This window comes from Rhodnius prolixus, unplaced genomic scaffold (genome assembly GCF_049639745.1).
Source record: "Rhodnius prolixus isolate KJV_2025 unplaced genomic scaffold, Rpr scaffold_1, whole genome shotgun sequence".
In the NCBI taxonomy this organism is placed as follows: domain Eukaryota; kingdom Metazoa; phylum Arthropoda; class Insecta; order Hemiptera; family Reduviidae; genus Rhodnius; species Rhodnius prolixus.
Window position 1 is genome coordinate 55,843,739 of NW_027411581.1, and position 16,576 is coordinate 55,860,314.

Consider the following 16,576-nt stretch of genomic DNA (forward strand, 5'->3'; position numbering starts at 1 on the left):
AGAGCATCCTCAATGTTGGAAAAAGAAATAAGGAATATATTTGATGCCTTATTTGTTTTGCTGTACAGGCAAAACATGGCGCAGTTTGATCTCACAATCAAATGCAAGAATTTTCGAGAACAAACTATAAATAGCAAACTCCCAAAACATCACAACAATGAATGTGAAAAACTCAGTTCTCTTATATTAAACCAATGGCAATACAATAGAAATGAGCAAGTAAATGAATGGGACTTACCTGACATGTTGATTTAATATTGTTCGTTGTCTAAAATTTCTACCGCAGTACAGACAACCATATGGTTTTTCATTCGTATGTATTCGCAAATGTTGCGTAAGGTGGGACTGTTGCCTAAACCTTTTACCACATTCAACGCATGGGTAAGGCCTGGATTCAATATGTATACATCCATGCTGCAAACAATACATACATCAGAATGATTTTAAAAAAAGTTTATAATACTTAAATACTCATATACTTCTTAAAATACTACAACTATCGTAGCATTCAAAATAAGAGGTCTTATAATTTTTGTCAAGAAAACATGATTACTACAATTATTCTTCTAAAATTAATTGCAGTTTCTATATGTGAGTATAGAAATATAATAACTGTTGAGATAAAATCTGACATTGGACTCTGAACGCAGGAGAGTAAAAATGAAAATTTCTGCAACATATATGATAAAAGTGAATGTCACAAGAGCAGTGCGCTCAGATAGTAAAGATGATAAACTTGTTGACACTGAAAGTGAACTATTTATTCAACGAGGAAAATAGTCGGCGGTTTTCTCTATTAGATAACAATATCTGGAAGGTTTGATCCAAGCGTTTTCAAAAATGTTACTGACCCTATTCAATGTACAAAAAAAAAACTTTATGTCTAAGCTACCTTAGTCGTTATATGGCTTTGCCATCACCCGAAGCTTACATATATAAATTCTAAAGTACTATTGAAACTTCGAACTCACCTGTAACAAGGTAGACTTTTGCTTGAATTCTTTCTGACAAATAGGACATCGAACATACAATGGCATTCCAGCCTGACGGCCAGATTGCAAGAGTTCTGGTAGACCTTTCGTTGGTCCAAGTACTCCATGAGCAACACCTGGAAAATAGACTAACCTTTTATAGATTATAAGTTTATTATTCACTAACACAATAATATGGATATTTGATAAATAATAACTTTAGACCTGCTGTAGCATAGAATGAAAAAAATATATATGTATATATATACTAAACTGAGATATTTATACATACAAAAGTACAGAGTTCTCAGAATTTTCATATTTTTTAACTACCTGCAGCAAGTTCTCGTGTACGATTTATTCGTACATCTAAAGGTACATCATTTGTGGATGAATGTCGTGGAATATGTTGAAGTCTTTGTTTTGAAGACTGACCCTCCATTTACAAATTTATACTTTAATCAGTGTTGTACCAAATGCATTTTTTCTTAATTTAATTTTTGACTTGAGAAATTATTAATAAAAAAATAAAACATTGTTCAGGATTTAAAAAAGCAATCATGAACGTATTTCTTTAACAAACTTACTTCATTATTCCTAATCAAGTAAGTAGTTTGAATCTTATGATTATCCTTATAATATTTGAAAAATTATTTACACACAAACAAAAGTAAGAAAAAATATAACAAATTCTAATAGAAACAAAAAAGAAATAGCTTACAACTTAGAACACATTATTTCACTAACACAGATTTATAAGAATTAAAAAGAACAAGAAATATATTAAAAAACAAAGAGTATTATGTTAGAACAAGCAAGATGTTGGCCCTGAACGCCACAGTCGAGTCCCAAATAAAAAAAAAAACTTCCAAGAGGCTTGGTGAGCCAGGTCACCAAGTGGACAAAAAAATACCAAGATATAAAATAATTTTAAAGTTAACTATTGTTGTATACTTTAAAATCTAATCACATTAACTAACGGTATTTAAATAACAAAGCAAGGGAATTGTAATATAATAATATAAAATAACAACTAAGAAAAAAAAGAAGAAAATATCGTTTGAAGGTTAAAGGCAAAGAGACGCTAGAAACAACACCTTTCAATATAAAATATTTTAAAACTGCAAACGAACTTTAAATATAAAACACACTATTAATTAATTATATTAACATTTTTAGCTTTGGAAATGTTTAAACATAAAAACTAAATAATTTAAACACAAAAAATTACACTGTAACTGTAGACGACACAAACCCAACAAAACACTTTTTATAAACCACCACATAACCTTCTTTGTTGTGTTTTTTTATCGATTTTTATGTCTGTTAGATAGTTACGCCGCTAGAGGGCATTGGCCATTCAATATAAAAGGAATTCAGTAGACAATTTTTTTATCTTTCTCTGTAATCCACTTTCTAAATGGAAAGTACTATTATTTTAAAAACTATTTTTTTAATGTTTCAAAAATAATTATTTAAAAAATTAAAATTAATATTTTAATAGGTAAAAACAAGCGTAAGGGTACAATTTCAAAATCCTTTCTAGCCAAACCTTGAACATAGACACTGTATCATGACACATAATTATTTAAGAAATTCAATGTATTTAATAAGTTTCAATCTTTTCCCTAAAGAAGAGCTTTGAAGAAAAGATATTCTCGGACCACTACTTCATTTTTCAATTAAATAAATAATAAAACGAACGAAACCGATGAAGTTACAAGCACATTCTAACATGATTGACTGCTGCTTCAAAAATAAATAAATAAAGAATATTGGACTCGGAACTAACTTATTTCTACCTAGAAGAATAATTTTCTTCAAGGTTTGGGAAAAATAATTACATTTGTCACCTGTGTGAGTGGTTAACAAACCAAATATATGAATTTAATTCATTCTAAGGGTTTTTAATTTGGGATCCTTTACTAGAGATAAAAAGCTGAGAATATTTAATTACTTAATGATTTTAAATTAAAATTAAATACTTTCTATTTCATTTTTATCCGCGCCTTTATAAGCTTTCGACTTCTTTCATACGAACAAGTACATTTTTGATTAATAAGAATTAAGTTATTCAGACGGAGAGCCTTAGGATGTTTGAGATGATGAGGCTAAAAATAAGTTGGGAACCACAGATTTAAGTCTTACGATTCAAGAAACCAGCTAAACTATGCTCATATAACTATGCTTATAACTTTTCATAGAGAATTGTGTTGAAAACAGTTTAAAGAAATGTTTGTGCAGCAATTTTTTTGATGTAGTTCTTATAATAAGAGTTCCAAAACATAATAAATAGCTCTGTTTAATCTGGCTTTCAATGCAGGAGACTAGCGAATAGAAATATGAATAAAACGAAATAGTTTTCTCAAACTTATATTATTTTAATTACTACACTATTTTTTTCCTATTTATCAACTATCGGATAACTTAAAACTTTCAAAAGAAGGAACTGATTATTTCTAAAAGTCGGGAAAAGTAATTGAGAAGATCTGTGATCTTAAGGTTTACTTAAGTCAAAGGGCGCTTTTTTCGCTTGGTAATTGAGGAAAGAGATAAGATATCTGAACTTTCTTTGACCATTAACAAACATTTGCAAAGTTTGCAAAAACCTAAGAATTTTACTAGAGTGGATTTAAGATCACGGAGCCGTTTAGAGAAACCCTGCACAAAATAATTAGATGGCTAATTTTAAGAAGTCACACTTTCTGTGATGTAACCAAAAACTATTAGAACCAAATTTGGCTACTAAGAATTTCAAAATGAAGATAAATAAATCTAAGAACAAATTTTTTTGGTACCAACCTTTAGCATCTTTAAAATAGGCCGGAAACTGATTGACAGAACCGTCTGGTGAGAAACATTGTCCATTAGCTTCTCCTTGGCTACCTTGGTTTTCATACTGACTACCTCCATGTTGGGTAAGATTCATTAACGCCTCCTTGTTGTTCTCCCCAGGGAATGGGACGTCTTGAGGCCAGAGTTGTCCATTTTTGTAAACCAGATGAGGACTAACATCTGAAAGAAAATTTGAAATGAATTATTGTTACAAACCGAGAAGGTTATTCGAAGACAATGAAAATAAGAAAAAGAAAAAAACTACAAAAGAAAATTACCTGAATGTATCCTTAAATGTTGATTAAGGATGGCCCGTTGCCTGAACGTTCGTTCACAGTAAACACATGCGAATGGTTTTTCATTTGCATGTATCCTCAAGTGTTGTGTCAAGTGTGATTGTTGCCGGAATCTTTTACCACATTCTGTACATCCATATGGTCGAGAATCTGTGTGTATCCTTTCATGCTGAGGAGAGCAAAAGAAAAGAGACTAATTAGAAGCTGGGTTGACTTCTACCCATTGATTCTGGACTGAAGCCCTACCAGCGGAGGTAATAATTAATAATTATTATATAATAATATGTACAAATTTTCTATCCATTTTTCATTTTAGGTACCACCGATACTGAGGCGGATTATTTTACGGCGTTTTGACTCTCTCTACTGATCCACATTAACCGCCCCAATTTCTAAGGAAGATCAACAATGGTGCTCGTAACGTCCAACAAATAAAGTTTGATTTTTGATACAAACGTTTTTCCTTCTTAGCTTTTGCAAAACATTTGGGCATCATTAATAAACACAAAATCAATTTGATTTTTAGCTGGATTTTACCAGATTTTAAACTGTACACAGGTTTGCATAAATTTATTGTTTTCTATTGATAACTTAACATTAATTGTGAGCTTAAAGTTTCCCTTAAGTCAATAAGTAGTAATAACAGTGCTAGTAACAGTCAATAAGTAGTAACAATTGAAGCTGGTATAGCAAACTAATTGAACACAATGTATGGAATACTAAAAATTAAATTCTGCAGCACTTGGATAAAATTTTTATTACTCATATTTTCGCTTCCCTTCTTTAATTTTAAACCATTTTTTAAATTTCATCAATCTTTTGAGATTGGTTCAGGTGCATCCAAAAACTTGTCTTCCTTTCTCTTATACAATTTACGTCACCTAATAAAACATCTACCACTTTAATTGAGTAATGTACTACAGTTGTTTTGTAGGTCTGTACTATCTTGATGATCCAATCTCTGAAGAAGGATAAAAATTCTACTCCAGAATTAAAAGAAAACGCCACGTTATGAAGAAAAAAAACTTCAGCGTTACTATTCAGTAATCGATGAAACATTATTTCCTAAAAATGCAAATTGTATACAATTTATGAAACACACGTAATAATAATAATAATAATAATAATAATAAGGGAAGGGATTATTAGCTAAGTGGTTAGCGAATGCTGGACATCACGGGTCCAAATCCAGCGACTAGACTGGATTCAAGAGATCGTTTCATTCTTCTGCCACAGGGTGCACGGGGACTGAGCCCAACCATCGATGGATATCTTATGGTAAAGTTTTCTGGGGCTAATCTGCCCCTTAAAAAGATTAAGGGGCATTTGCACTAGGTCTGGTCCTATCTAAAATCTGCTCCAGTTAGTACCAATTGGGAGAGTGCATTTTGGTTCAAGATATTTTTTTTGTTAGATGGTCATGTCCCACCAGGACAATTCACCAGCTTTGGACCTTGAAATCCTTCATATCGGTCCAAATTTGGGTAGCAGCATACCAGTCTTTAAAAAAAACAAACCCTTACTGAAGGAACAAGGCTGAGTAAAGAGAGAGTACCTAGCAGGTAACTGTAGCTGCATAATCTAAATTTTCATAATCAATTTTATCACAGTTTTATATAATCACAATTCTTGGCTCAACTTTAATTCTAAAGATAATTCATGAAGATACTTTCCGAGTATTGCCAGGCTCTTTTAGAGAAATTGTCCTCTAGTTCACCTCTGGTGTGCATTCATGCGGGTTGTTTTTTAAAGATCACATTGCACTTTTAAAAGTAATGCCACAAAAAGCTTCGGGAATGGAGGGTAACTGCAGACCTCTGTTGTAGATTAGATTAGTAAAAGCATGTTACTGGTTACAAGCAGATGATTAACATGAAATTGGAATGCCTTCAATTTTCATTAGCAAGAACTTTTATTTTCAAAACATAAAAATTTTTCTTATTAAAACTAAAGAACTTAACTATATTACTATGCACTATTACTTGCACTATTTAAAAGGCATCAATTAGTAACTTTCTACTAACTGATTGATACCTATCGTAAAAATCTAAACAAACAAAATATATATATATATATATATATATGTAACTGCTACAAAAATTAAAAGAAAGAAAAAAGCCAAGAAAAGGAAAATATTGAATTTATTTTGTTTTGTTTTCTTTTTTTTTTTTAGAGTCTGCGCAGAAAGAACAATTAAAAGCAAAAGTTCAGAACATATTAGTAATTTAACCCCAGTCTTCTTCAAGCTTTATCACAGAAGATAAATTCCAATCGCAGTTTTTCAACTTCATTTTTCTATTCACTTGCTTTTTAAAAAGGTATTTTTTTATTTATTTTTCCTTTTCATATTTGTTTAAAATTTCCTGGTAATAAAAAATTTATTGATGTGATTATTTTGTAAATTTTTACAACTTTTAAGACAAAAATAAAGTTAAATTTATTAAAATTTAAAAGCTTTGTACCTTTACAATTAATATTATTTATAAGACCGGATTAATTAATTTCCTATAATTTTCCGGATTTTCAATCTTTAAGCTCTTATTTTAAGTACTTAAGGAAGAAAAACTCATTAATCTTAATGTTTTAGATGTACAATACTTTCTCAAGTATATTTTTTATTAACACTCTAAATACTTGTATTACCTAATTCAAATAATAAATCACATTTTACGTTTTGTAATGCATCGATATTTAAGTTGTTTTAAAACGAGTTCCTTGTTTTACAATGTATCAATCTTATTGTTATTGATTTACAAAAGAACAAAACATAAGATGGAATAAGTAATTTATTAATACAATTTACTGTACGAACTAATTTATCGAGTTTATAAATCTTAAAAAAAAGAATCATATTTAATCAAACGCTTACTAAATAAAGAGAAAAAGGATTAAACACGAATTTAAGATAACTTCTAAGTCAGTTCATTGTTATCTGAACAGTGATACCGCTTAACCTAACCTAAAACTGTACCGTTAAACAAGTATATCATTAGAATATCTGTATGCAAAGTAAGAATCAATTCTCAATGAAATTTGATTTTTTTTTATGGGATTTAAGTATTTTAGTAACTTTTAAAAACTGATTATTTAAAGTACCTGCTTATCTTTACGTGCATCCAAAACAGGATGATCTTGTTGTGTTACACTTTTCACTATTTTGGTTGTTTGCGTGTCCCGATCCATACTTTTGTTTTGTTTAGTTCATTTTTATAGAATTGTTTTACAATTTTGTTTAAAAATCTAAGTTGGAAAGTTTAAATAAAGTATAACAAACATTGTTATTACTGAAAGATAGAACTGTAGAAATGAGACTAGTATAGGAGCAGAGGGAATTGTGTTCAGCACAAAAATAAACGCATAGTACTGTTACATTCCACTGTCAGTATTGGTTATTAAATAACCTACCCTCTCCTTTACGGCAGCTACTGCTAATTATACATTCTATCAGCTGATTTATTCAAACATTATATTTTTATATTATAACCTAATAATTCATTTTAATTTTGAGAGGTTATTTACATTGATATAAATTATAAACTTTAACGAAAGGGGCACGTATGAATTTTATATTTTTTCATTTATAAAATACAATTCAATGGTTTACTTTTTTATTAAATTTAATTAATAAAATTTTTCAAATTGATTTTATTTATAAAAAAAATGAAAGTTAAAAAACTTTATCGTAATTTAGAGATTAATTCATAATTATCGGAGAAACTTTTGCAATTTGCTGGAAACGCTTATTGGAAACTACTAAGCAATTTTGTAATTTTGATCGCTACCTTAAATCGGATCTCCTATTAGAAGAAACGACGCATTCGCATACTCCCCCTTCACGATATATATATAAATCTATATATGTATATATTTTTTTTCTTGACGTTTTACTAATAAACTTTTTCTTTTTTTTTTTGGAATATGGGTTTAAATGAAACAATACATACATGGGTTTATTTAATACATTGAATGTAATTTACCTGTAACAATGTAGACTTCTGTTTGAAATCCTTGCCGCATGTAAGACATTTAAAAAGGCGCAGTTCACAATTTTTACCCTGGCTATTGCCTGAAGAATTGTTGCCTGACATTCCTTTCAAACCTCCACTCAAAAGTTCTGGCATCCCTAAAAATGTTAACCTTTATATTCTTAAAACAAGCACATATTTAATTAATAAATAATTAATTTTTCTTCAACTTACCAGAATGGAATTCGGCCAATTCACTGGAATTAAGTGAGGTAAGTACAACGGGCTGCTTCAGATAGGACATGAAGGCAGTTGGTGAAATCATATGTTGCGGGTGCGGATGTGATGGTACTCTGGTGTTGCCGCCTCCACCAGAACTACCACCGCTTCCGGTACTCGCGGTACTGCCGCCACCACTTCCGGCCTGTCCAGCGCCTGCTGCACCGCCTCCATGAGAATTAGCACCACTGCTACCTCCACTTCCTGCAGCATTTCCTCCTCCGCTGCTTCCACTTCCGCCTCCAGAACCTCCCCCGCCTCCTCCTCCTCCAGTAGCTCCGCCGCCTCCAGCACCTGCTGTCGTTCCACTGCCACCACCACCACCACCACTGGAGCCAACATTATTGCCACTTCCGTAATAGTGCTGCTGTGGCGGTGCCGGCGTGCTAGGGAGTTCCGGACAGGCAAGTTCATCCTGGCTCGCGCCGGTGCTTTCATGGGAGGAAGCCGCCGTTTCAGCACCTGCTGCACCATCACTACCGTCGTCAACTGATACTAATCAAAATAAGTAAATAATAGATACCAAGTTCTATTCAGTCCTTTACTTCGCGCGGAAAATTGTCCTTTCAACCCTGGTCTTTGATATTATTCTTTTTGTTTTTATTCCAAAAATAAATAGTTTAAATAAGATATTGACTCAAAATGTAAAAAAATAAAGTTAAAAAAATAAAAATTAATACAACAAATATAAACGGGATTTGGATCCTATCACAGTTCGCGATAGCTTGGGCAGTGGATTAAACCAAAACTGTTTGAGTGATGAATGAAAACTCACTGGTGGCAAGCTGATTTTCATAGTTGAAGGGCCACGATCTTTCGTTCGCAGCTTTTGAACCAACTTACTTGGGGTACACGGGAACTGGGACCAGTAATAAGTCAATTATTACGAGTGCTGCTGACTTCTTTTGTATTTTAAACTTCGGCTCATTGGATGATATCTTAAGAAAGCCTTTTCATGTAGCCTCCTTGGTGGTATAATCTTATCTCTGGATATATTTTACAGAGATTTGGGACGTGTGGAGGTTATAATTGTAATTACATCTAACAATATATGAAACAGGTCTAACCTTAGGGGGCGAGAATTTTGTGTGAATACTGAATGCTGAGAAAGTGATGAAGCGGTATGAAACGGCATGAAGCGAAACTGAATACACACTCTGCGCGTTATCAAAGCTAAGATACGTCTACTTATAAACTATACTTTTCACCAATTTGAAAGTAATAGCCTGCAAGTTAGTTCGACTAAGGAGAGGAAAAGAGTGTTACTCTGGGTGAAGTACAGCTCACCTACAGAAGGGCTTAACCCAAAGGTGAACCCGGAAACTCGGAAAGAGCAAGGACTACAAGATTCTGCGGGTTTATATAACCTGCTTGAATGTAATTGTTTTGCAGGAAAGGATTTTAGGAGAAAAATATATGCTTGCACAGAGTAGAGACCAACGTTGTAGAGCAGATGTTACACGAGGGTGATCAACATCTGGATTTCTAACGATACCAAGATCCCACTAGTTGGCCACAGTGCCACATGAGTCCTCACCTTGTTCATACCCACCGATGATGTACCCACGATGAAATAAAAGTGAAACTCTTATCTGGAGTCTTTGAGTGCTACTTCAAAGATCATATAAGGCAAGAAGGCATATTAGTATTACCTGAGAGACTATTAGCCGGCGTGTGTTGTTGTTGAGGATACGGCGGCGATGGTGATCCAGCATGCTGTTGCTGACTATTATGTAGATTCTGTTGATGTTGCGGCGATTCGTGGCTGCTAGGAGCGGAAGTTGGCGGGGCACTAGGTGAACTGTTGGCGAAATGTTCCGCCCATTCAGAATTCGGGGGTGGACCCATCATTCCGCCACCTCCACTAGAAGCTCCTCCACTTCCTCCTCCACTGTCCTTGTACACAACGTAAGGTGGACCAGGATCTATTTAGCCCAACAGAAACAAAACAAAAAAGAAGAAAATTGCCATTAATAACGATTTTATTCTATGAAATTGTAAGAAGAGATTAGGCTAACATGGAATTTAATTCTGCAGAATGGAAGCAAAGCAAGCCAAACGTTTCGTATCTAAATAGAAGATACTGCAGCTACGAGTACACAAAGTTAGAGAAAATAAAGTAAAAAATCGAGATAATAAGCTGCTAAAGCAGCATTTTTTTTTTGGTTTTTTGAATTTTAAACGATTCTTCTGCCTATTTATATTCCCTTGAAGTGATTTTATTGCCACAAAATTCAACCTGAGTTTACCCCAATATTCTTATACTCTAAATCAGTCTGTTTTATTACACGAGATCTGTTCAAAAAGAAGTACAATTGATTTGTAAAACATTAACAAAGATCGCTTACAATTTATTTCCATAAGATCTCTCTAACGTATTTCCCTTTCGTTATTAGAAAATGTTCCCAATGCCTTTTCCATTTCAGAATCAGTCTTTAAACGCATTTTCAAGAAAAAATAAAAACTTCTGCGACGAATATAGTTTTGATTTCTTTACTTAAAACATTTTTGACTTCAACACTTATCGCTCTTAATTCAGTGTAACACATGTTTGGAAAGCGGGCTAGTCGGGGAAAAAAATGCAGTAGGGAATCTTTCCTTCCTCTTGAATCTTGAAGGTAGAATCTGTGGGGACTTTGTCGTGGTGAAGAAGCCAGGATTGTGCCCACCAAGATGGAGCCGTTTTGTTGATGGTTTTCTCGGTAATCACCATCAAAAGACTGTCTACTACGACATAGTTTTATTAGAAGAGATTAAAAAAAAAAAGCTTGTGAATCCCAAAAAAAGATTAAGAAGAACTAAGGTCCGTCTGGGGTTCTAGAATTATTCACGTCTATTTGAAATCGCATTTCAGAGGATAGTTTTAAATCTCTCCTTCCTCTGCAGAATCTCTACAAAATGAATGGCCTTGAGAAAGGGTTCCAGCAAATTGAAAACCTTAAAAGAAAAATACGAAGAACAGTTTTCTTCCACTTGAAGTATTAAATTTAAATTTTTAGTGATTTCCTAAGTTTTTGGTAAATACGACTGTTCAATTTTTCTATTGAGAAACTGTTTTGACAAAGATCAATTTCTCTTAAAGCCAATTTAGCAGTCTAAGGAGAGCTCAAAACTAAATTTCATATTTGACTCAATTATGATAATGTGACTAACAACTCGTAAAGCAAATTTATTCAATTCGAATGTAAACAAATACACACACAAAAATGTACAAAAAGTGTAAAGCACAAAAAAAATGAAAAATTAAAACTTTTTTTTTGTATTATTTCAGACAAACCCGTTCTAGAGCAATCGCAGAAATAACCCCAACTCATGTGAAAGAAGTTACTTCAGTTAAAAATAGTCTGAGCTAGAATAACTCATGACTGACTACCTCGTACTTTACTGTAAATTGGGGGAACTTTTTTTTTTGGATAGAAAAAAAAGATTTTAATGCGATTTAAATCTTACCTCATCTGTGATTCTAATAGATATTTATTTGTCGCAAACTAAAATTTAGCCAGATAACTAAATGTCTTTTTAAACAATAACAAAAACAAATAAGATCTTCTTGGGTTAGCAATCTTCTGGAAGACAATGTTGTTCGGCTATACAGAATGCAATGGGTTATTGCATAGGTTGCAATGGATCTGGGTAGAGCTTCCCATCGTAAATATCCCTTAAATCGTCTTTTCTCTAAACCAAGAAGCGTTTAACACGATAGTAACTACTTTTTTTTTCTGTGAACGATTTGTGATAATACCGTCAATGTAATCTGTACGTGTAATTCAAACAGTATAGGTCTAGGGCATAAGAAATAGTTCTAGAAGTGACAGCTCTAGAGAGGCGTGGATGCAAGGTGCAAGGGTGCCACAGATGTTTAAAGCTGCTGCGCTTACTGCAATTTAGTGTGGATCTGTTTTTTTTCCCCCCAGGAATATGTCGGCAGACCCCATTATTTGTTTTTCTTTATGTCCGCGGTAAGTTTTGATGGTTAAATTGAGTATAAAAATATCTCAGCTGAAACTGAAAAATTTGACACGATAGCAAAATTTCCATTAACTATGGATAAATGTAACTTAAATCAAAGATTGCTGTGAAGTACGAGGGTCGTTTGAAAAGTCCGTGCAAAGTCAGAGAGATAGCACTACTGGCGCGTATCGAGGTTATGTTTAGTTAATAGCATCTCTTGGAAGAACACACACCAAGTTTCAGCCAGATCGGTCTATTTCTTTGTGTTTGGCATTAGTTTGAATCGAGGAAGTCGAGTGATTTTCAAAAAATGGACGAAAAAGAATTTCGTGTGTTGATTAAACACTACTTTATGAAAGGCAAAACGCCTCAGGAGACTAAAGAGAGCTTGATAAACATTATGGTGACTCTGCACCTTCGATTAGAACAGTTTATAAGTGGTTTCAAAATTTTCGGAGTGGCCATATGGGCACAAGTGACGCTGAACGTTCTGGACGCCCTGTTGAGGTTACTACTCCAGAAATCATTGATAAAATCCATGATATGGTGATGGATGACAGAAGAGTGAAGGTGCGTAAGATTGCTAGTGCTGTGGGCATCTCGAATGAACGGGTACATAATATTTTGCATCAACATTTGGACATGACAAAGCTATCCGCAAGATGGGTGCCGCGATTGCTCACGCTTGACCAAAAACGAAATCGTGTGAAGTGTTGCAAGGACGGTTTGCAGCTGTTCCAGAAGATTCCAAAGGACTTTAAGCGTCGTTTCGTCACTGTGGATGAAACATGGATACATCACTACATTCCTGAGACCAAAGAACAATCTAAACAATGAGTTACCAAGGGGGAATCTGCGCCAAAAAAGGCGAAGACCGTTCCTTCGGCCGGAAAGATTATGGCGACTGTCTTTTGGGATTCGCAAGGAATAATCCTCATCGACTATCTGGAAAAGGGTAAAACTATTACAGGTGCATATTATTCATCGTTATTGGACCGTTTGAAAACCGAGCTGCAAGAAAAACGCCCACGATTGGCCCACAAAAAAGTCCTTTTCCATCACGACAACGCACCAGCTCACACCTCAGCAGTTGTGGTCGCAAAATTAATGGAAATAGGGTTCCAACTCGTTTCACATCCCCCCTATTCTCCAGACTTGGCTCCCTCGGACTACTATTTGTTGCCCAATATGAAGAAATGGCTGGCGGGAAAAAGATTTTATTCAAACGAGGAGGTGATTGCAGAAACGAATGGCTATTTTTCAGACTTGGACAAATCCTATTATTCGGAAGGGATCAACAAACTAGAGCAGCGTTGGACGAAGTGTATAAGCCTAAAAGGAGACTATGTTGAAAAATAAAAAAGGTTTACCCCAAAAAATTAAGTAGTTTTTATTTTTGCACGGACTTTTCAAGCGACCCTCGTATAAAATTAATAACAGAAAGGCAGTTCTATGAGCGGTATGAACCAAAAACCACCAAGGGTTCTAAAACATCTTTTATGGTAGAAATCCGTGTTAGAACATAAAATATAATCGATAATAAACTCTTTTATATTTATACTCATAAAATGTGTGTACTTAAATTTGCAAGGACCTAAGTTGGGTTTTTTTAACATTTAACAGTGGGTACGTGAACTCCAGAAAATGCTCACATATGAACGCTTGTTTTTACGTTATTAAGTGAGAGTAAGATTGCTAGCTACGATACCCGGAACAAAAACACCCTCTTCCGAATAGTGCGATAAATTCAAACCTGTGCAAAAAGAAGAGATTAAGGAGAAATCATAGGGGATTACAGGGCACGCAGGAGAAATCTCCAGTTTGTCTTTTTCATTTCCTGAACATCATGTAAGTTCGAGAAGTCAAGATTGGCTTACCTTCAGGAGAAGAGGAATAATATTGCTGAAGAAGTGGCTAGTGCACTTCTCAAACAGTAAGAAAAAGCAGGTCAGTTAAAAATTTATTATGTGGCAAAAAATTAAATTTTTAAGGATATATTTTTTCCTGCTCAGTGATCTCAAAAAATATTTATTAAAAAAACAATCTTAACATCAACAGTTCCTCTTAAATTGAAATAAAATATGCAGCTTTAATAATAATCAACCAAGTACATTAAAATAAAAAATAAAAAACCCTGAGTGCAACATGTAATCTGATAAGAAAATATTACTGAATGTAATAAAATATTTCTAGCTATTTCAATCTCAGTCGAAGGTAATTAGTAATTTAGATCAAACAATTTCAATTTTGGACAAAAATAAAAAAAAGGGGTGAGTATAATTTCAAATAAAGTAGACAAATGCCGTAATGAAGGAACAAAAAATAAGTAAAACTGAGTGATGAACAGTTGTTGAAAAGAATAATAATTGGAAACAAGACAAAACAGAAACTGGGAAATTACAATTACATTAAGAACAAGTATCTAAAGCATATTAAGATATAAATTATATCATCACTATACACTGAAGTAAGTGTAATATATACATGTAATAATAATAATAATATTAATAATAATAATAATAATAATAATGTAAAAATAAAAGTACCAGCAAGCAAATAATAATTGTGTGTTTAGTTAGTTAGAATGAAAATCCGCTAGATGGCTCACCTTGTGCTATACAGTACATAAACTGGCGGGGAACCTTCAGTCCAGCCGCTAAACAGGCGGCAAAAGAGGCTGAAAAATTGAGAGCCATCTCTTACGGACATCACAGTCTGTAAAAAATAAGAAAACAAAACAAATAAAAATAAAATAAAAGTTTAATTTCTTCTTTTTTTAAAAAGAAAAACAAAACTGAAAATTTAAATAAATAAAATAAATTCAAATTAAAAGTGGAAAATAAATAAATAAAATTGTGATAAAATGAATAAATAAAAGTAGTGGGTCTAAATAAATTTGGATATTTCTAAATTCACGAACTTAATGCCTCGAGTGTCATTATCAAAAATAGTCAGAATTCTCCTCCCCCCCCCCCCAAATGTTAAAAAATGAGTACAGTAGAAAATCGTAGATATCTGAAAAACCCTTCACAAAATTTGCTCCTACGCGAGAGCCATTTTTTTCAAACTAGAATTTTTTTTTACTACCAACTTCATTTAATCCTCATTAAATACTAAAAATCATTAAACAGATAATACTCTTTTAATTTCTATCCTTTAATAAGAGGGTGAAATAAACCATTTCCATCAAGTTGTGTTCACATACCAGGATCCTAAGCCCTGAAGAACAAGAAATCAACTTAAGACAATTTTATATCTGACAATACAGCTGGCCTAGAGTCACTGATGGACCTTCTTGATTGGCCAGCAACTACTATCCACTAAGTTCATCCATCTTGCAATAAACTCTACGACTGATTGGAGTTTTGGTTGGACTGGCAGAACCAGTCCTCGATTGTTTGATCTTTCTACTATAATCGACGATGTGAACAATAGAACGCCCTACTCAAAAATAAATTGAGAGAATTTATTAGGGTGGTTCTAAGATGAGCATGATTCAAATGTTATTTTTTAGTTCTTCAGGAATTTAAACTTTCTTTTTTGAACAGGATAATCTAATCCAATGATAAAAATAGAGCAACAAAATTGGTTGTTAATTAGAATACTTCTGACAAGTTATTAATTCCAGATATCTTTTTTTTAGCCCAAATCTATCCTGCTAATTGGTCGAACCAAAAGGTCTTCATTCGACATTTTCACTTCTATCTCCCAATATTGTATTTATAAGGGAGAAACTATTAAATTTCTGGAATACAATCATCTTCAGCAACACTTATTTTGAGGTTAAAAGGTAACTCCAATATATTATTTTCCCAGACCTGCGAAGCTAAGATGTATTGTTGGTTTAGTGGGTTCGATTCCCGGTCTGTAGGCCTTGGATTTTATTTAATGGTTAATAAAAGAAATTTATAGTAAAGTATGTTTGCTAGTCGCCTCCGTTTACCCCTAAAAAATTAAGTAGAGTTTATTTTTGCACGGACTTTTCAAACGACCCTCGTATATTATCGTATTACGACTATACTTTTATTGTATTTCCCCAGTAAATAAAGTTTTCCTATCAAATGTGGATGTGGATTGGAATGTGCTCATGCTGAACATGTCCTGAATGGCCGCCAGACCGGTTTGGATATCAACGGAAATTCTCTGAACAGTTCTTTTTTATCCTTTCCCTTAGTCGGACTCTGGCGACAACACACTTGTCTCTATGGCAGAAACAAACACCTGTAGATTCTATTTTATTATTTATATTAAAGATACTAATTCTGTTATTCTTAAATAT

At 33.3% G+C, this 16,576-nt stretch overlaps 1 protein-coding gene and 1 long non-coding RNA gene across 16 annotated transcripts in view; both read right to left on the bottom strand.

The window, feature by feature from the left end:
• LOC141445979 (uncharacterized) overlaps positions 1 to 16,576 on the bottom strand; it is a 121,439-nt gene that overhangs the window by 11,067 nt on the left and 93,796 nt on the right. For 3 of the 15 annotated variants that reach the window (XM_074112289.1, XM_074112287.1, XM_074112274.1), the window contains exons 2-9: positions 14,906 to 15,012; positions 9,999 to 10,271; positions 8,302 to 8,841; positions 8,080 to 8,225; positions 4,085 to 4,295; positions 3,774 to 3,986; positions 972 to 1,120; positions 239 to 414 (exon numbers count right to left, since the gene is read on the bottom strand). In XM_074112289.1, coding sequence (XP_073968390.1) covers positions 239 to 414; positions 972 to 1,120; positions 3,774 to 3,986; positions 4,085 to 4,295; positions 8,080 to 8,225; positions 8,302 to 8,841; positions 9,999 to 10,271; positions 14,906 to 14,993 — 1,796 coding nt within the window. In that variant the 5' untranslated portion in view covers positions 14,994 to 15,012. The remainder of the gene's footprint in view (positions 1 to 238; positions 415 to 971; positions 1,121 to 3,773; positions 3,987 to 4,084; positions 4,296 to 8,079; positions 8,226 to 8,301; positions 8,842 to 9,998; positions 10,272 to 14,905; positions 15,013 to 16,576) is intronic. The other 12 variants (XM_074112288.1, XM_074112276.1, XM_074112284.1 and 9 more) reach the window with 11 other exon arrangements.
• LOC141445996 (uncharacterized) lies at positions 6,229 to 8,073 on the bottom strand. The gene is made up of 2 exons (XR_012453435.1): positions 7,199 to 8,073; positions 6,229 to 6,465 (listed from the first exon to the last, which is right to left on the bottom strand). It is a non-coding gene; the product is annotated as an uncharacterized lncRNA (long non-coding RNA).